The sequence below is a fragment of the Astyanax mexicanus genome, chromosome 3, assembly GCF_023375975.1.
Source record: "Astyanax mexicanus isolate ESR-SI-001 chromosome 3, AstMex3_surface, whole genome shotgun sequence".
Classification (NCBI taxonomy): domain Eukaryota; kingdom Metazoa; phylum Chordata; class Actinopteri; order Characiformes; family Acestrorhamphidae; genus Astyanax; species Astyanax mexicanus.
The window spans coordinates 63,785,237-63,807,055 of NC_064410.1; the positions used below are offsets into that span (position 1 = coordinate 63,785,237).

The 21,819-nt window shown below is 40.6% G+C and overlaps 1 protein-coding gene and 1 long non-coding RNA gene across 6 annotated transcripts in view; one reads left to right on the plus strand and one right to left on the minus strand.

Moving 5' to 3' along the window:
• hivep1 (HIVEP zinc finger 1) overlaps positions 1-21,819 on the plus strand; it is a 105,621-nt gene that overhangs the window by 77,804 nt on the left and 5,998 nt on the right. For all 4 annotated transcript variants that reach the window (XM_049475547.1, XM_049475546.1, XM_022665326.2 and 1 more), the window contains exons 4-7: positions 7,599-13,348; positions 14,560-14,684; positions 14,790-14,965; positions 21,184-21,285. In XM_049475547.1, coding sequence (XP_049331504.1) covers positions 7,599-13,348; positions 14,560-14,684; positions 14,790-14,965; positions 21,184-21,285 — 6,153 coding nt within the window. The remainder of the gene's footprint in view (positions 1-7,598; positions 13,349-14,559; positions 14,685-14,789; positions 14,966-21,183; positions 21,286-21,819) is intronic.
• The window catches only part of LOC125799271 (uncharacterized), an 84,816-nt gene continuing 63,994 nt past the window's right edge, over positions 998-21,819 (minus strand). The window contains exons 4-5 of one of the 2 annotated variants that reach the window (XR_007438118.1): positions 1,672-1,802; positions 998-1,157 (exon numbers count right to left, since the gene is read on the minus strand). This is a non-coding gene — a long non-coding RNA (uncharacterized LOC125799271). Of the gene's footprint in view, positions 1,803-21,819 lie in introns of both variants that reach the window. The other variant, XR_007438117.1, reaches the window with a different exon arrangement.

The following is a 21,819-nucleotide window of genomic DNA, read 5'->3' on the forward strand; positions in this document are numbered from 1 at the left end:
TTAAAACACACAAAATTAAAATGACTATGCAAAAACCTTACAAAAAGTAACTTTACACAATATATACAACTACTGGATCACTACAGAGTGATGAGCAGTATTATCACATGATTTGAGGATTTCTGAATTTTTAATTTTTTTTTAACACTAGTAGCTTTTTTTATTTTTATTTTTTGCTCTTTTATTTCAAATTCTGATACTATATAAAGACAGATTTTCTAAAAAAACAGCAGGAATGGTGGTAAATTCCACAGGTCTGAGTCTCTGGTGACGGGAATAAACAGTAATGTGTGTTTGGTTGGAGGGTAATGATGTATTGATGTGTAATTTGGAAGAAAACTGATCATTTACAAAAAAAAAGGTTAAGCTGAAACCTCTGGAGCTTAAATATGGTAAATTACACGGTTTGGTTTTCTCCAATTAGTCTCCCGAAACCGAAAACACATAACAGAGATCAGATCAGCCTCAGAACAGCGTTCCCTCAGTCCTCCAGCGTTCCTCACACTCTGCAGTGGCAGCTTGTTAAATGGCAGGTGAGGGAAACAGTGCCGGGTGCTTTACGCTGCCTCTCTCTGTGTGTTTATTATGTGTGTGTTCTGGAGGGGCAGGGATCGTTGACTAGGTGGTGGGGGCAGGCATTGGCAGCTGTGGGCCGTCGTTGACTGGGGGAAGGGTTTGTTGGCTGGCATTGGCAGCTGGGGACCATCGTTGGCTGAAGGGGGCTGGCATTGGCAGCTGGGAGATGTCATCTTTGGTTAGTGAGGACAGGCATTGGCAGCTGAAGGCCGTCGTTGGCTGGTGGGGGCCGGCATTGGCAGCTGGGGACCGTCGTTGACTGGGGGGGAGGGTTTGTTGGTTGGCATTGGCAGCTGGGGACCGTCGTTGGCTGGCATTGGCAGCTGGGGACCATCGTTGGCTGAAGGGGGCTGGCAGATTTCATCTTTGGTTAGTGAGGACAGGCATTGGCAGCTGAAGGCCGTCGTTGGCTGGGGGGGGAGGGTTTGTTGGTTGGCATTGGCAGCTGGGGACCGTCGTTGGCTGGGGGGGGCGGCGTTGGCAGCTGGGGGCCGTCATTGGCTGGCATTGGCAGCTAGGGGTCATCGTCGTTGGTTGGCAGAGGGCGTCGTTTGCCAGCGTGGGCTGTGTGCCAAATACTGCTGGAAAATGAAATCTGCATATTCATAATAGTTTAGAGAGACATGTGATCTGCTGGTGTTGATCCACTGTGTTTTATTATCAAGTCTAAAGCCTTAAAATCTTACAGCACTTCATACCTTACAGCTTCCCTCTGCTGAGAACAACTTTTATAAGATGCAGATTTTGTTTTCCAGCAGGACTTGGCACACTGCCCATACTGCAGAAAGTACAAATTGGTCTAAAATAATATTCTAATTTTCACATTTTTCCTAATCATCAGTAATAAAATCAGTAATTACTGAAATAAAGTAATTGTTATAGTAATATTGTAATTTTCTGAGATGCACTGCTGTACTGTATGGATGTATCAGCATGTTGAAGGCAGATCTCAGATCTGTGTATAATAGTGATGCTGGCAGTAGTGATGCTGAGTGTGTTGAAGGGTTTAGTAGTGAGTGTGATGATGTAATGATGGAGGCGGGTTAAACTTCTCACCTCACTTTATTCTTAAACTAAAACCTGCATCATCATTACCTCATCAGATTAACCCCGCCTCTGTTTAGAGTGAGTTAATCCTCTCGCCTGATTTATCTCATCCCCTGAGAAAACACCGCCAGCGGTGATGTCACTCCTCCGTTAGCATCCCGTAAATCCTGACTTTAATCCTGAGGGAGGAAAGAGTTAACAGTAGAGTACAGCAGGCTGAATTCTACACACAGCTGATTATACTGAAATAAACCTGCGAAAAAAACAGTGTTTTTTAGTCAAACTTTAGCCAAATGTTTCATTTCGTTCCGTTTTGTCCAAACAAAAGTGCATTCCTACCCAATATCATTTTAATCTTGATTAACATTAGATTGCAAACTTTTGGTAAAATCAGCCAAAATTCTGTATTTTTAAAATCGTAAAAAAATAACATTTTCCCCCAAAATCATTGTGCCATATTTACAGTAGAACACAAAACACAGATCAGATGCTAAAAATGAGACATTTTACATGTAAAATATGAAAAATACAAACAAATTTTCTTACTAACAAATCTAAAAAGAATATTTCTAAACAGCTGATTATTTCTTTTTTAATATCAGGAAATATATTGCAAATAAAATGTTTTTTTTTTTCCCCCAATATCACTGCGCGCTATTTACAAAAAAAACAGAACACTTATCAGATACTAAAAACCTGACAAATATAAAACATATAAACACATTTAGAACTTCTTAGTAACAAATTTAACACATCTTTCACATTTTTCTTGTAAAATTTTCTAAAATAAACTGTATTTATTTATTATCGCAAAATATATCACAAAAATGTAATTTTTTTTAAATATACAGAACACCCATCAAATACTAAAAACGAGACATGTTACCTAAAAAAAAAGAAAAAAAATTAAACACTTTTTAAAAACGTCTTAGTAACAAATCTAAAAAGAATATTTCTAAACAGCGGATTATAGTGAAAAAAAAACCTGGAAATCTTGTCAAACTTCAGCCAAATTCAGTTTCATTTTGTGTGATTTTGGCCAAAAATGTAATTTTGGTGCATTTCTACCCAATATCATTTTAATCTTGCATATTAATACAATAACGTTAGATCACAGACTTCTCGTAAAATCGGCCAAAACGTCCTGTATTTCTTTTTTAATATCAGGAAATATATTGCAAATAAAATGTTTTTTCAAACAATATCACTGCACGCTTTTTACAATAAAAAACAGAACACAAAATATATCACAAAAATGTATTTTTTTTCAAATATAATTGCGCCCCATTTACATATTTACAATACAACACAGAACACTCATCAAATACTAAAAACTAGACATGTTACCTGAAAAAAAGAAAAGAATCCAACACTTTTTTAAAACTTCTTAGTAGCAAATCTAAAAAAAGAATAATATTTCTAAACAGCGGATTATTGTGAAATAAACCTGAAATAAAAAATTTGTTAGTCAACCTTTTGCCAAAGGCTTCATTTTGTTAGATTTTGGCCAAATATTTAATTTTGGTTTATTCCTACACAATATTATTACCATAACATGTTAGATCACAGACTTCTGGTGAAATCAGCCAAAATCTGCTGTATTTTTATTTTTACATTATTTACTGATTACATTTTTTTTTCAAAAATTGTTTGGCTCTATTCACAATAAAAAAAAGAACAGATCAGATGCTGAAAATTAAACATTTTACCTTGAAAAATAAGAGACAAATAACAAGCCTAAATAAAATACATTTCTAAAAGGCTTATTTTATTTTTTTTTTTTTTATTAAATAATGTATTTTGGTCCAAATAAGTAAAAAAAAAAAAAAATAATAATAATATACAGTACAGGTCAAAAGTTTGGACACACCTCTTCTCTCTCATTCAATGTATTTGAGATGCAGTAAGAGTTAAAGAGCTAAAATGCCAAAAATAAACAGTAAAATAAAGGATAAAAATGCCAGTGTTCTTTAAACAGTGAAAACAGTGACCGAGCAGATCCAACCAAAACCACACCTCCAACCTCCTACTGCCAATCACAACCAATCACGACCAATCACGGGGATCCCCGACCTGGGAGGAGCTTCTGCAGATTTCACCACCGGCCAGAACACTTTTATAGTGATCCAGACTATTAAAAAAACACACAATTAATCATGTAGTAACTTAAAACTATTAAACAAACCAAAAAATACTCATTTAGCATTTAGGTGCTCTTATCTGGAGAGCTGTTCACTTTTTTAGAGTGAATAAAATCTGCCGTCAAAATTTTAAGAATCAAAAGTTTAAAAGTATATGTTAAAAATTCAAAAGAGAAAAAATATACAGCAAATATAGATTTTTAAATATAGTTGGTTACTTTATTATTATTTGCAGTTATTTTGAAATTATTTCAGTTTTGGATTGTTCCAGACTTTGCTTTCATTCAAAAGTTTGGACACACCTTAAGTTCAGCCATTTTTTATTATTTTAAAATGTTCTGCATTTTAGAACCCCCTCCCCATAGCAACCACCTAGCAACACCACATCAACAGTCTACCAACACCATAGCAACCTCCTAGCAACATTACAGCAGCCACCTAGCAATACTGTAGAACCGCCTAGTTACATCACACCAACACCACATTAACCACCTAGCAACTCTACACCAATCGTCTACCAAAACTATGGCAACCACTTAGTAACACCACCATCACAGCAACCACCTAGCAACACCACACCAACCATCTACCAACACCATAGCGACTACCTACAAACACCACAGCAATCGTAAACCAACAGCATAGAACCACTTCGCAACACCACAGAAACCACCTAGCAAAACCATAGAAACCTACATAGCAATCATCAACCAACACTACAGCAAACACCTAGCAACTCTACACCAACCGTCTACCAAAACCATGGCAACCACTTAGCACCACCATCAGGGCAACAACCTAGCAACACCACACCAACCATCTACCAACACCACAGTGCCCACCTAGTAACCCCACACAAACACCATAGCGACCACATAGAACCACCACAGCAATCGTCTGCCAACACCACAGAAACCACCTAGCAACACCACAGAAACCACCTAGCAACACCATAGCAACCTACATAGCTATCATCTACCAACACCACATCAATCATCTACCAACACTACAGCAAACACCTAGCAACACCACACCAACATTCTACCAACACCATAGCAACCACCCAGCAATACCATAGAATCACCTAGCAACGTCACAGCAGCCACCTAGCAGTACTGTAGAACCACCTAGCAACTCTACCAAAACCATGGCAAACACTTGGTAACACCATCACAGCAACCACCTAGCAACACCACACCAACACCATAGCAATCGTCTACCAACACCACAGAAACCACCTAGCAACACCATGGAAACCTACATAGCAATCATCTACCAACACTAGAACCACCTAGCAACATCACACCAAACGTCTACCAACAAAACAGCAACATCACACCAACACTCTACCAACACCATAGCAACCTACATGATTCCTTATGTGTTCCTTCATAGTCTGGATCACTTCACTATTCATTTACCATCAATATAAGATTAAATATATTCCTTTATAGCTTCTGTTCCTGTGAGCTGAGGATGCTGGAGAATTAAGGAGGGTGAAATGGTGAGAGAAAGCTAGCGGAGATATAAAAATACGAGCGAGGGAGAGAAACGGGGAGAGAGAGAGAGAGAGAGAGTGGGTTTTCAGTATAATGATGCGTGGGCCTCGGCAGCTTCAGAGATCGAGCAGCAGAGGAGAACTTCCAGAGCCCAAAACAGAAACTCGTATCTCCTCACATTAGCTTCAGACGCTCAAAAACATTGAGGCTAATTTCTGAAGCGCAGACAGACAGACGGACGGATCTGATCTCTCCTCTGATTAGGAAGGATATTCCGGAGCAGGTAGATATTTCTGCAGCTGTTTCACTGTTTGCATGATGGGAATTCTATATTTAAACCATTGATTTGGAGATTTAATGCGTTATATTGAAGTTCTAGAGATTAGTTGGTTATTGAGCACCTGAGCGTGAGGACGGGATGTGATATACTCAGCTGTTATTCACTGAATAAGTGATTAATTGATTGATATCTGATATGTTTGTTTGTTTGCTTGTTTTGTAGAAAAGGTGGGAGGAGATACCTGTGCATATATTGGTGGTTATATAACTATTATTATTATTATTATTATTATTATTATTATTATTACTACAATTCTGACAGATCAATAATCAGCAAAGCTACAGAATAAGCTTCATGTCTTTTCTCCAGTTTTGTGTTTTATTCAGTTTTAATGCTTTATTCTTCCTATTATAAATATATATATATTGCACACATTGTTCAGTGTGTTTTTCAGTGTGGCTTCTTACGTAATCACTTGTTGCTGTGAATTGCACTGCAGTGCAGCGATGATTGTTTTATTACAGTCTGATATGAATGCAAATGTGGAAATTATTAAACACATGGAAAAAGATCTCACAGTTCCATCCGATAGAGATTATTAATGTTATATAATCCCTCGTCTACTCGCACAACGTCTACAATATATTTGAGCTTTTTAATAAGAGTGAGGTTTGCTTTTGTACCTAGCAGATAATTTCTTAGGTTACTTTAATCTACTAATTAGAAAGCATAATTAATAAACGATCAATCAGTTCATTATATTATACATTTAGGCTTCAGAATATATAGTTGCTGTCCAAAAAAAAAAAACAAGTATATCCATTTTTGAAGTTTTCAGTTTTCTACATAATTTAAACACACAAACTGATCCTCACACTGTGCCAAGATTTCTTGATGAACGGACCAATAGAAACTCTTCATAATGACCTGAAATAAACTCTCTTTACATCGACTTCCATTAAAAGTTAACAAGGTTTTTTCTCTTTCCTGTAAAGTTAGGATATATATTAAATTGCAAAAATGTAATTTATTATTGTAGGTTTTCTAAATTAGATCTGCTTAATTTGTAAAATGTATTTTATTACATTATTGGATGAACAGAATGCATTTTTAGTGAATGTCGGTGAAATCTAAAGAAAATGCACAAATGTCACCATTTTCACCAATTTTACCAATACTACAAAATAAATTACAAGATTATTTTTTACGTATATATATATATGTGTGTGTGTGTGTGTGTGTGTGTACTACCAGTCAAAAATTTGGACACTTCTTCTCATTCGATATATATATATATATTTTTGTCTTTTTACATTTTCCTACATAGTAAATGAATAGTGAAGTGATCCAGACTATGAAGGAACACATAAAGAATCATGTAGTAACTTATCCTGTGCAACAGAGGAAACTCTTGCTCTTCCTTTCCTCTGGCAGTACTGATTAGTGCCAGTTTCATCATAACGTTTTTTTTTTCATGGTCTTTGCGACTTCAAGTGGTGCTACTTTGAACAATGTAAAATATAAAACATATTCTGGTTTGTTTAACACGGTATGGTGACTAAATAATTCCACATGCTTTTCTTCATAGTTTGGATGAGTTTAGTTTTTTCTACAATACAGAACATTTTAAAATAATGAAAAATGAAAAAACAAGTTCATATTCATAAAGTATTAAGAGTTTAGACATCAATATTTGGTGGAATAATCCTGGTTTTTAATCACAGTTTTTTTTTTCCTGCATCTTGGCATCATGTTCTCCTCCACCAGTCTTACACACTGCTTTTGGATAACTTTATGCTGCTTTACTCCTGGTGCAAAAATTCAAGCAGTTCAGTTTGGTGGTTTGATGGTTTGTGATCATCCATCTTCCTCCTGATTATATTCCAGAGCTTTTTAATTTGGTAAAATCAAAGAAACTCATCATTTTTAAGTTCTCTCTTATTTTTTTCCCCAGAGTTGTGTATATATATATATATATATTTTGTAATGTGTTGTGTGAACAAGTTCTCTTAAAAATGAACTGTAACTAAATCCTTTCTTTCTTTCCTCCAACAGCCCGAAATGAAAGCACTGGCAGAACGTCTGATGCCATCAAAGGGCTGAAGAGGAAAAAGGTTGTGGCTGAAAACCAGTTAAAGAAGATTCCCAAATCTCCAGTAAAGAAACCACCACAATCCAATCAAACACCAGTTTCCTCTCCGAGCTGCACTTCATCCAAGGAAGGTCCTGCCCACAGTTCCCCCAAACCAACCCGAGACTCTGATCAGGAAGATGATCGGCAGGAGACACTGACCGATAGGCCAAAAAACGTGGAGAAGAAAGATCTGATCATCTCCGAGCCGCAGGCTCTCGGCAGCGACGGCAGCGCAGGACAGACTTATGCTGGAGAGTCGGTTCCGACCCAAAGCTGGAGTGAGAAAACCAGCGACGACGGTACGTCTCAATCTCACACTGCTGCTCCTCTGGAAGTCCTGCTCAAGGCTATGGAGCCAGACTTCAACACCCTGACGGAGAAGAAGAACCGCAATCTGATTGGACAACTCCGGAGCTCTGTGTCGATTCCTGCTGCCCATTCGGAGGTAGCCGTGGCGATGCCAGCAGTGAACTTTGGTGCCCAGTCCCAGCCTGCACTAATGCAGCCGTACGATGCGGCGAAACCACAATTCTACAGCAGAGCATCAACAGCGGTCCTAGCGCCACTTCACCAGTCCTCCCAGCGGCACTTGACCATGACCTCGAGTCCCTGCCAGCAAGACAAACCAGGCCTTCAGAAGAGCTACAGTGCCGGGCCGTCGCTTACCTTGACTCACGCGCCAGTTCCCTCAGGGTCTGGAGGACTGCCTCAAAGCCAACCACCCATAGTGCAGACGTGCCAGTCTCTCTCGGCCAGTGTCCCCAACCCCATCCAGGTTCCGGTAACGCCAGGCTTCAATCCCGTCCAGGTGGCAACTGTGGTCAACTTTGGAATGAATCAAATGTGCGACATGTCTGCAAAGGAGCAGAAACCCAAAAAGCAAGGGAAGTACGTTTGTGAGTACTGCCACCGAGCATGTGCCAAGCCAAGCGTTCTCCTGAAGCACATCCGGTCCCACACTGGAGAGAGACCCTACCCTTGTGTAACATGCGGTTTCTCGTTCAAGACCAAGAGCAACCTCTACAAACATAAGAAGTCCCACGCCCATGCCATCAAACTTGGGCTGAGTTCCAAAGACTCTGGAAATGGGTCTCTCTCTCAGGAGTCCGACAGAGGAATCGGCACCCACTCAGACGCAGAAGATACAGGCGAGAGTGATGAGGATGTCGGCAACGCTGACTTTGACCATGACTCTTCGCAGAGCAGCCTGACTGCCTTATCCGAGAGCAGCTTGCAGAGTTCAGGCACAGTTCCAGGCATCCCTGGAGAGGCAGAGCAGTCGGTGATGATTGAGAACCTGAAACCATTGGCTTCTCAAAAGGGATGCGAGCCAAAGGTGACGGCAGCTCTCCCCAAAGTTGTAGTCTACCCAGTCAACGTTTCACCCTTGAGGGCTGACAGTCCAAGAGTTACAGATTCCGCACCAGAGCAAGCGACGGCACAGAGACAACGGGACTTCCAGACTGCAAGTCTAAGGTCAAATATAACTGTCCTGTCTTCTCTGAAAGAGGTGGACTGTTCAAGTCCCTTACAGGACTCCATAAGCGAGGATGAAGACCAGCAATGTAAATCTCCTTCAGGTAATGGGCATGCACAGCTTCAGAGACAACAAGCGACCGATTGCTCTCAGCAGACTCAAGGCAAATGCTTGCTAAGTCCTCGAAGTCTTGGCAGCACCGACTCTGGTTACTTCTCACGTTCTGAAAGTGCAGATCAAGCCATGAGTCCTCCAAGCCCTTTCGTCAAGATTACGCCACCAGCAGAAACTGACATCATGAAAAATCCACAAGTACAACCTCCCCCTGTCGTGGGCGCAGTCATGCATGTAGCACCTGTTGAAAAGCCTCCAGTTTTGCCTGGACAGATGCGTCCTCCACTGGAGGCGAAAGCTCTTTCTCTCGAAGAGCGAATTTCAAAGTTGATCTCCGATAACGAGGCTGTTGTTGATGCCAAGCAACTTGATAGTGTTAAACCGAGACGTACTTCTCTTTCCAGAAGAGGTAGCATTGATTCCCCCAAATCTTACATATTCAAAGACTCTTTTCAGTTTGATCTGAAACCGGTTGTAAGAAGATCAAGTTCCAATTCTGACATACCAAAGTCTCCCTTCACGCCCACGGATAAATCCAAACCTATATTCCTTCTGTCTGTACCTCATCAGTATCCAGCAATGGACTGTTTACCGATTACAAGAAGTAATTCAATGCCTACGACTCCTGGCCAGTCAGCAGTCCTTCCCAACGCTACTCCACAGCCCCATCCTCTAAGGATCTGCCATTCATTTGACGACAAGATAAGTTCACTAAATGATGACGTGTTCTCGTCAGCCCCCTCCACACCCAATCCAGTACATCGCACTTTAGTGAGGCAGATTGCAGTTGAGGATTTTTCCACAAACGATGGACACGTCCTTCTTTCTGTTCATTCAATGGATGAAGGTCGCCATGGACCAAGTATTACTCATGAGAACCGAAGCAAGTCATTTGAGCATGCGCCTGAAAGAAACCGAAAGAACCAACAAAACAAAGGGGCAACGTATGAATGCGAGACCTGTCGTAACCGGTACCGAAAATTAGAAAACTTCGAAAACCACAAGAAGTTTTATTGCTCTGAACTGCATGGTCCAAAGAATAAGCCTGTGTCCATCAGAGATACTGAGCCGGAAGTATTTCAACGCGGAGCACAGCATCCTTCTTTGAGCAGAACTGCAGTTGTTCCAAGCATTGCTGAGCAACCAATGATGATAAGAAAAAGACGGAAGATGAAAAGTGTTGGAGATGACGATGACCAGTCCCCAACGGAGACCACGCCACCATGCTCAAGAAGTTTTGATTCCTGCCAGATGCCCATGGGTTTTTCAGGAAATCCATATGCCCAGCCAACACATGCCTCGAGTAACCCTTCTCTTGTGGGCCAAATTCAACTTATCGTAAGAGGCGCTGAAGAGTCAAGGCTATCTCCCATACGAGAGACCCAGATCAGCTCGCCCGGTAAAGAAAGAGCAGAACTTCAGAGACAGGGGAGTGGTACCTCAGTCATTCGGCACACAAACTCCCTCAGCCGACCAAATTCTTTTGAAACATCTGAGTCTATTGACAGATCTCCAGTTGATCCTGTGGAAAAGGATCCCAAAAGCTCGGCAAAAAGCCACGTTGAAAGTACCCTTAGTTCTTCCTTGCAAAGTTACCACGAAAAGATGTCAACACCCAAATGTGCCAACCAAGGAATGGACCATCACGAAAAGCAAACTTCTTCAGTCGTTATCGATAACAGCACACCTAGTCAGTCAAGGTTGGTGCGACAAAACAACATTCAAGTCCCTGAAATTCTTGTAACAGAGGAACCAGACAGAGAGCATGAAACTCAAGCAATTGAACCAGCAGAGAAGCCTCCAGAAACCTTCAACTGGCCTCAGAGGAGCGAGAGTTTGTCCAAACTTCCGACCGAAAAACTCCCACCAAAGAAGAAGCGAATACGACTGGCTCAAATGGAACACTCATCAGGAGAGTCCAGCTTTGAGTCGAGTCTGTCTCGTAGTCTCAGCCGAGACAGTAGCTTGTCAAGGTGCTCCAGTATTTCAGCCTCGTTTGAAAGAGATGATCCTCCAAGATCAGACAGTCCATCCAGGGTGGAGGGTGTTCGCAAACCACCAGAGGTTCAGGGTCACCCTGTAGCAACCAACACTCTGGGAGTCCCAGGGATGATGAGACGTGCTGCATCCGAGCAAATCAGCTGCACTCAACCATCTGTAGAGATTTCTTGCGACTATCGTAGCAAATCCTTCGACTGCAGTAACATGTCGCCAGGCAGGTCTTTGTCCCCAGTGGCGACTGCTTTGCCAAAACCTACACAGGGTGCAGCAACTCCCCAGGTGCCTCTTATTGAACGGAGAAGAGGACCACTTGTACGTCAGATGTCTTTGAAAATCGGCCCAGAAACACAATTACCAAGTAAACAGACAGTCTCCCTTCAGAGAGGTCCTTCTACCAACATTCTCTCAGTGTCCCAAACCAAACCACTACATGTAAATAACCCGAACCTTGTTCAGCCTTTTGTCCTGCACTCTGTGGAGGCGCCTCTGCAGAAAAATGAGCAGATGGTGCAAAGTATCAACTTGGGAAGCCAAACCCAGCAATCCCACAGTCAAGTCCACGGTCTTCCCCACCCTTGGCACCAGACGTCAAGGGTTGTCAAATGCCAAACATTGCAACCTGTGGTACATGTTGTGCAGTGTCAAGCAGATGTTCAGAAAAACACTGATGCACAAAACAAGAAGAACTTTGTACCCAAGTACCAAATGCAGTATCCCATACTAACAGGTCCAGCATATTCCTTCACTGGTGTGCAGGGTGCACAGATTACTTTGCCAGTTATTACAATACCAATTGGAAATGAGATCAAAGTATCGAAGGCGAACGATGGAATACAAAATGTTTATGTAGCCCAGCCAAGTCACCAGACTACTATTCCCAAGGCTTCAGTAGTTCTGCCTATTGATGCTCAGATTAAAACAGCTGTTCATATGTCTTCAGGAACGACTGCTGTTCCACAGATACTCATCACTCATGAAAATGCACAGCCACCATCTACCGTGGCTTCAAATCAGAGTTTCTCTGCAGCACCTGCATTGAAAAACGATCCGAAAATGCGACAGCCAGACAGCCAAAACGGCAGGTTACTTGGATCAGTCGGCATCCAAATGAAGAACAGTATGACGTTTAGCCAGAACCATGTCGGTGAAAGCCAAAGTACTTCTTCCCTTGGTTCATTACATTGCGCTCAAAAGCTGGCATCCGTAAGCCTTTGCCCTCAACAGGAGCCTACTGCCTCGAGTAAACGGATGCTATCCCCTGCCAACAGCCTGGACATTGCCATGGAGAAAACACAAAAACGTGCAAAGGACGAACACGGTGCTGCATGCTTGACGGATGGCCGGTCGCTCAACTATCTCAACTCAAAGATGTCCGATTTGACCAGACAGCGAAAGCTAATGCTGGTTCGACAGGTCTGTACCACTGAACCAGTAGACAGTCCGATAGAAACAGATGCTCCTGAGCAACTTCCAGACATTGCTGAAGACAAAACAACAGACAATCAGACTTCAGTTTCCCATACAACAATGCCTGAAACCAACGAACAAGAAATGGAGAGCAGGACGCCTACTAGTACCACAGTGCAGACGCTCCTGAGGTCCGACATGCTGTTGTCTCCAGCGGTACAAAGCCATCCTGCACAAGGAACACTGACAAGTACCCTGAAGACACAGGAAAAGACCGAAGAGCAACGGTGGTCTCCGGCCAAATCCCCAGTGAGGCCTCCAGTCTTTCAGGGACAAGTGAAGTTAGCTTCTTCTGTGTCCGTCGTCAACACGCGAGACAGCCATCGCCTGTCCTTCCCGAGTCTGAAGACGGCTACCACGTTTACCTGGTGTTTCCTTATGAAGAGGAAGCCTCTCCACGTTCAGCAGACGGATCAGAGGATCTCGGCCTACTCCACCTGGACTGTCAAACCCAACAACCCCAATCCACTGGGCCTTCCCACCAAAGTGGTCATGTCTCTTTTTGACTCCAAGCAGACGTCTAAGAAGATACTCTACACCCAAGCTATAACTACGAGTTTGAAGTCGGACATACTGACGTACTCTGGAAAATTGAAAGACATCTTGCCGAAGGTAAGAAGAGTGGGTCCATTATTCACCTACCATTATTTTTAGGAGGTTGTTTTTTAAGATGATGTTGACGTTCTCCAATTTTTGGTTTACTTTACAAGGATATAAATGTTTATTAAGACCTAAGAACATTTCTCAGGACAGCACTGATGAATGGGCCCAATTACAATATACAGTACCAGTTGAAAAAGTGTTCAACAAACCAGAATGTTTTATTTTTTAGAGGCTTTAAAATTTGCACTTCTTGGCATTTCTTGTCTCTTAATAAAGTGTTTGAGAGCATCAGTTAAAGTAAAGTAGTGAAGAGGTAGAGTTACAGGTATACAGTGAATAGTGAATATTTGAATAATATTCTAATGCATATTATGAGAAGCAAGAACTACCATATTTTCCTGCAATATAAGGCCACTTAAAATCCTATGATTTTCCTAAAAATAGACAGTGTGTCACTTTTAATTTGGTGCTCTTTATGTATGAATTCTACCAGTCAGTGCACTGTTATACAGGAGTTTTGGATTAGTTCTCCAGCAGTAAGTTCTAGCTATTTTTTCATTCAGAGGTGAGTATATCCAACTGTAGTCTGCGTGTTTACAATGTTAAAACAAACTACGTGAGACAAACCGCTAGCTGATATCGCCCTGGCTTACAGGAACACTCAGGGTTCTTCAGTGTAGCGCTTACTGGTAGCATTTACTAGCGCTAAGTGCTGCTAACTGTGGCTAGCACTGCTGCTAACTGCGCTGTTGAAAATTTAAAAAATCTAATCTTACTGTGAATAAACGAAAGAGCTTTACTCACCCAAATAAACATTTTTTTTAGGAGAGAAATCTGTGTAGATTAACAACATGGCTGCACCCCTGTTCCTTACTATTGTAGCTTAAAATGCGCCTTATAATTTGTTGCAAAATAAGATACTAAACTAAGTAAAGAAAAAAAAATGAATGAACATGAAGGTCAGTCCATCCAAAAAGAACAAATTTAAAAGCTTTGAAAGCACAAAGACCATCAAAAACATTATAATGATGAAACTGGCACTCATCAGGACCACGCCAGGAAAGGAAGAGCAAGAGTTTATCAGAGTTGCCAGCCTCAGAAACCGCAAGTTGGTTTGTTTAACACTGTTTTTGAGTTACTACATGATTCCTTATGTGTTCCTTCATAGTCGTATAATGAATAGTTAATTTTGTAAATAATATTAAACTGTATTTCATCAGGTTTTGACCAATCAGAAGGCTCTGTCTGCTGAAAGTTCCAACAAATCAAAGCCAGAGATTCAGTCGAGTCTGGACTCGGACTCCTCTAAAGCCGAGCCTCGTCGAGTGAAGATCTTTGACGGCGGGTTCGTATCTGTTTGTAATTATGTGATTATTTTATTTTAGCATTAAACAGTGTTTTATTGATGTGAAAACGTGAGTTTTATTGATTTTATGCTCCTGTTCTGCAGGTACAAGTCGAATGAGGAGTATGTGTATGTGAGGGGGCGTGGCCGGGGGAAGTATATTTGTGAGGAGTGTGGGATACGCTGTAAAAAGCCGAGTATGCTGCGTAAACACATCCGTACGCACTCGGACGTTCGGCCGTATCACTGCACACAGTGCAACTTCTCCTTCAAAACTAAAGGTGGGTGGAGCTACAAGCTGTTTCTCCTAATTTGATAAGCTTTAATGCATCAGCATAATCAATCTGTAACACTGTTATCAATGCAGAACAATAGGTAATGCTACATGTAACATTTTAGCTTTGCTACAAATAAAAAAATATATATATAAAAGCATTTAATTGCATATACAAATAATGCAAAGAAAACAAGTTCACATTCATTTAGAAACAACAAATCTAATGTTTTAAGAGTTCAGAAGTCAATATTTGTTGGAATAACCCTAATAGCATGTTCTCCTCCACCAGTCTTACACAATGCTTTTGGCTGACCTTATGCTTATTACACTCCTAGTGAAAAAATTCAAGTAGTTCATACCTAAACCCTACTTAAAACTCAATTTAAAACCCCATGTAAAACCTCTGTACTGCTTAATTGTTTTGAACCAGGAGTGTAATAAGCATAAGGTCACCCAAAAGCAGTGTGTAAGACTGGTGGAGGAGCCCTAATGGAGAATGCCATTAGGGTTAGTCCACCAAATATTAATTTTTTAACTTAAAACATCAGTATTGTTGTTTTGAAATAAATGTGAACTTTTTTTATTTGCACTATTTGAGGTCTAAAAGCACTAAATCTTTATAATCTTTATTTCGACCGTTTCTCATTTTCTGTACATAAATGCAATAAATAATATTTTTATTTGGAATTTGGGAGAAATGTTGCCTTTTGTTTATATATATATATATATATATAAAACATCAATGTTAATTTTACTCAAATATATACCTATAAATAGTAAAATCGGTGAAACTAATCATTTTTGAAGTGCTCTCAATTTTTGTTTCGGAGAAATATATATATATATATATACACATACATATATACATATATATTATATATAACACTGAGTATATATATATACTCAGTGTTCCAGCAACTAATACACTAACATACCTGCTGATCAATAACTATTAATTACCCCTACAGCAACTAATACACTAACATACCTGAGTATTAGTGTATTTAGTGTATTAGTTGCTGTAGGGGTAATTAATAGTTATTGATCAGCGGGTACGTTAGTGTATTAGTTGCTGTAGGGGTAATTAATAGTTATCGATCAGCGGGTACGTTAGCGTATTAGTTGCTGTAGGGGTAATTAATAGTTATCGATCAGCGGGTACGTTAGCGTATTAGTTGCTGTAGGGGTAATTAATAGTTATCGATCAGCGGGTACGTTAGCGTATTAGTTGCTGTAGGGGTAATTAATAGTTATCGATCAGCGGGTACGTTAGTGTATTAGTTGCTGTAGGGGTAATTAATAGTTACTGATCAGCGGGTACGTTAGCGTATTAGTTGCTGTAGGGGTAATTAATAGTTATCGATCAGCGGGTACGTTAGCGTATTAGTTGCTGTAGCGGTAATTAATAGTTACTGATCAGCGGGTACGTTAGCGTATTAGTTGCTGTAGCGGTAATTAATAGTTAACGATCAGCGGGTACGTTAGCGTATTAGTTGCTGTAGGGGTAATTAATAGTTATCGATCAGCGGGTACGTTAGCGTATTAGTTGCTGTAGGGGTAATTAATAGTTATCGATCAGCGGGTACGTTAGCGTATTAGTTGCTGTAGCGGTAATTAATAGTTATCGATCAGCGGGTACGTTAGCGTATTAGTTGCTGTAGCGGTAATTAATAGTTATCGATCAGCGGGTACGTTAGCGTATTAGTTGCTGTAGCGGTAATTAATAGTTATCGATCAGCGGGTACGTTAGCGTATTAGTTGCTGTAGGGGTAATTAATAGTTATCGATCAGCGGGTACGTTAGCGTATTAGTTGCTGTAGGGGTAATTAATAGTTATCGATCAGCGGGTACGTTAGCGTATTAGTTGCTGTAGGGGTAATTAATAGTTATCGATCAGCGGGTACGTTAGCGTATTAGTTGCTGTAGGGGTAATTAATAGTTATCGATCAGCGGGTACGTTAGCGTATTAGTTGCTGTAGGGGTAATTAATAGTTATCGATCAGCGGGTACGTTAGCGTATTAGTTGCTGTAGGGGTAATTAATAGTTATCGATCAGCGGGTACGTTAGCGTATTAGTTGCTGTAGGGGTAATTAATAGTTATCGATCAGCGGGTACGTTAGCGTATTAGTTGCTGTAGGGGTAATTAATAGTTATCGATCAGCGGGTACGTTAGCGTATTAGTTGCTGTAGGGGTAATTAATAGTTATCGATCAGCGGGTACGTTAGCGTATTAGTTGCTGTAGGGGTAATTAATAGTTATCGATCAGCGGGTACGTTAGCGTATTAGTTGCTGTAGGGGTAATTAATAGTTATCGATCAGCGGGTACGTTAGCGTATTAGTTGCTGTAGGGGTAATTAATAGTTATCGATCAGCGGGTACGTTAGCGTATTAGTTGCTGTAGGGGTAATTAATAGTTATCGATCAGCGGGTACGTTAGCGTATTAGTTGCTGTAGGGGTAATTAATAGTTATCGATCAGCGGGTACGTTAGCGTATTAGTTGCTGTAGGGGTAATTAATAGTTATCGATCAGCGGGTACGTTAGCGTATTAGTTGCTGTAGGGGTAATTAATAGTTATCGATCAGCGGGTACGTTAGCGTATTAGTTGCTGTAGGGGTAATTAATAGTTATCGATCAGCGGGTACGTTAGCGTATTAGTTGCTGTAGGGGTAATTAATAGTTATCGATCAGCGGGTACGTTAGCGTATTAGTTGCTGTAGGGGTAATTAATAGTTATCGATCAGCGGGTACGTTAGCGTATTAGTTGCTGTAGGGGTAATTAATAGTTATCGATCAGCGGGTACGTTAGCGTATTAGTTGCTGTAGGGGTAATTAATAGTTATCGATCAGCGGGTACGTTAGCGTATTAGTTGCTGTAGGGGTAATTAATAGTTATCGATCAGCGGGTACGTTAGCGTATTAGTTGCTGTAGGGGTAATTAATAGTTATCGATCAGCGGGTACGTTAGCGTATTAGTTGCTGTAGGGGTAATTAATAGTTATCGATCAGCGGGTACGTTAGCGTATTAGTTGCTGTAGGGGTAATTAATAGTTATCGATCAGCGGGTACGTTAGCGTATTAGTTGCTGTAGGGGTAATTAATAGTTATCGATCAGCGGGTACGTTAGCGTATTAGTTGCTGTAGGGGTAATTAATAGTTATCGATCAGCGGGTACGTTAGCGTATTAGTTGCTGTAGGGGTAATTAATAGTTATCGATCAGCGGGTACGTTAGCGTATTAGTTGCTGTAGGGGTAATTAATAGTTATCGATCAGCGGGTACGTTAGCGTATTAGTTGCTGTAGGGGTAATTAATAGTTATCGATCAGCGGGTACGTTAGCGTATTAGTTGCTGTAGGGGTAATTAATAGTTATCGATCAGCGGGTACGTTAGCGTATTAGTTGCTGTAGGGGTAATTAATAGTTATCGATCAGCGGGTACGTTAGCGTATTAGTTGCTGTAGGGGTAATTAATAGTTATCGATCAGCGGGTACGTTAGCGTATTAGTTGCTGTAGGGGTAATTAATAGTTATCGATCAGCGGGTACGTTAGCGTATTAGTTGCTGTAGGGGTAATTAATAGTTATCGATCAGCGGGTACGTTAGCGTATTAGTTGCTGTAGGGGTAATTAATAGTTATCGATCAGCGGGTACGTTAGCGTATTAGTTGCTGTAGGGGTAATTAATAGTTATCGATCAGCGGGTACGTTAGCGTATTAGTTGCTGTAGGGGTAATTAATAGTTATCGATCAGCGGGTACGTTAGCGTATTAGTTGCTGTAGGGGTAATTAATAGTTATCGATCAGCGGGTACGTTAGCGTATTAGTTGCTGTAGGGGTAATTAATAGTTATCGATCAGCGGGTACGTTAGCGTATTAGTTGCTGTAGGGGTAATTAATAGTTATCGATCAGCGGGTACGTTAGCGTATTAGTTGCTGTAGGGGTAATTAATAGTTATCGATCAGCGGGTACGTTAGCGTATTAGTTGCTGTAGGGGTAATTAATAGTTATCGATCAGCGGGTACGTTAGCGTATTAGTTGCTGTAGGGGTAATTAATAGTTATCGATCAGCGGGTACGTTAGCGTATTAGTTGCTGTAGGGGTAATTAATAGTTATCGATCAGCGGGTACGTTAGCGTATTAGTTGCTGTAGGGGTAATTAATAGTTATCGATCAGCGGGTACGTTAGCGTATTAGTTGCTGTAGGGGTAATTAATAGTTATCGATCAGCGGGTACGTTAGCGTATTAGTTGCTGTAGGGGTAATTAATAGTTATCGATCAGCGGGTACGTTAGCGTATTAGTTGCTGTAGGGGTAATTAATAGTTATCGATCAGCGGGTACGTTAGCGTATTAGTTGCTGTAGGGGTAATTAATAGTTATCGATCAGCGGGTACGTTAGCGTATTAGTTGCTGTAGGGGTAATTAATAGTTATCGATCAGCGGGTACGTTAGCGTATTAGTTGCTGTAGGGGTAATTAATAGTTATCGATCAGCGGGTACGTTAGCGTATTAGTTGCTGTAGGGGTAATTAATAGTTATCGATCAGCGGGTACGTTAGCGTATTAGTTGCTGTAGGGGTAATTAATAGTTATCGATCAGCGGGTACGTTAGCGTATTAGTTGCTGTAGGGGTAATTAATAGTTATCGATCAGCGGGTACGTTAGCGTATTAGTTGCTGTAGGGGTAATTAATAGTTATCGATCAGCGGGTACGTTAGCGTATTAGTTGCTGTAGGGGTAATTAATAGTTATCGATCAGCGGGTACGTTAGCGTATTAGTTGCTGTAGGGGTAATTAATAGTTATCGATCAGCGGGTACGTTAGCGTATTAGTTGCTGTAGGGGTAATTAATAGTTATCGATCAGCGGGTACGTTAGCGTATTAGTTGCTGTAGGGGTAATTAATAGTCATCGATCAGCGGGTACGTTAGCGTATTAGTTGCTGTAGGGGTAATTAATAGTCATCGATCAGCGGGTACGTTAGCGTATTAGTTGCTGTAGGGGTAATTAATAGTTATCGATCAGCGGGTACGTTAGCGTATTAGTTGCTGTAGGGGTAATTAATAGTTATCGATCAGCGGGTACGTTAGCGTATTAGTTGCTGTAGCGGTAATTAATAGTTATCGATCAGCGGGTACGTTAGCGTATTAGTTGCTGTAGGGGTAATTAATAGTTATCGATCAGCGGGTACGTTAGCGTATTAGTTGCTGTAGGGGTAATTAATAGTTATCGATCAGCGGGTACGTTAGCGTATTAGTTGCTGTAGGGGTAATTAATAGTTATCGATCAGCGGGTACGTTAGCGTATTAGTTGCTGTAGGGGTAATTAATAGTTATCGATCAGCGGGTACGTTAGCGTATTAGTTGCTGTAGGGGTAATTAATAGTTATCGATCAGCGGGTACGTTAGCGTATTAGTTGCTGTAGGGGTAATTAATAGTTATCGATCAGCGGGTACGTTAGCGTATTAGTTGCTGTAGGGGTAATTAATAGTTATCGATCAGCGGGTACGTTAGCGTATTAGTTGCTGTAGGGGTAATTAATAGTTATCGATCAGCGGGTACGTTAGCGTATTAGTTGCTGTAGGGGTAATTAATAGTTATCGATCAGCGGGTACGTTAGCGTATTAGTTGCTGTAGGGGTAATTAATAGTTATCGATCAGCGGGTACGTTAGCGTATTAGTTGCTGTAGGGGTAATTAATAGTTATCGATCAGCGGGTACGTTAGCGTATTAGTTGCTGTAGGGGTAATTAATAGTTATCGATCAGCGGGTACGTTAGCGTATTAGTTGCTGTAGGGGTAATTAATAGTTATCGATCAGCGGGTACGTTAGCGTATTAGTTGCTGTAGGGGTAATTAATAGTTATCGATCAGCGGGTACGTTAGCGTATTAGTTGCTGTAGGGGTAATTAATAGTTATCGATCAGCGGGTACGTTAGCGTATTAGTTGCTGTAGGGGTAATTAATAGTTATTGATCAGCGGGTACGTTAGTGTATTAGTTGCTGGAACACTGAGTATTTTTGAGAACACTGGGTCTTTTTAAAGGCTGTATGAATCATCTGAGTGGTACGAGTCTACCCACGCTGCACTGTAGCGCCGCACTCTCGCCTACCTTCCTTTACCAGCCGCTCACCCAGACCACATGACTTACATAAGCCCCGCCTCTGCCCACTAACCCCGCCCACAGACTCGACCCGCTGACCCCTCCCCCTTATTCCCACAGGGAACCTGACCAAACACATGAAGTCTAAAGCCCACAGTAAGAAGTGTCTGGAGATGGGCGTCGCCGTCGGCGTGATCGAGGACCAGGATACTGAGGACTCAGGTACTATACTCTTTAATACTACTGATTATATTCAGTACCTGCTTTACCTTTCAGCCTCCTCATTTTTATTTATTTATCATCTCCAGTAAATTCTGTTTTACCTTTATTTCTATTTTAATTTCTGTTTTAGCTGTTTTTAAAATTTATTTTACTTTTATTGTTTGTATTTTATTTTTATTTCTTGTATTTGGTTTTATTTAATTCCTCCTTTATTTTATCTGTTAATTTTATTTATTTCCTAGTTTATTTTCTTTAGTTTATTTGTTTTTATTTCTATTTTCGCCCTTTTTTATTTTCTATTTTAATTTCCATTTTAACTTCATTTTCTGTTTTTTTTTTACTAATGCTTTTGTATTTTAATATTTTTAATGTTCTGTTTAAAATAGTCACTGATGTCTGTTTTGTAAGAAACTGCCAAATTTTAAGTAAATTTAAGACAATTTAAGACCTTAATTATCCAGATTTTATTTGAAGACATTTGAAGACTTTTTAAGGACCTGTGGGAATCATCTGAAAACCTTCATTCTACCTGTA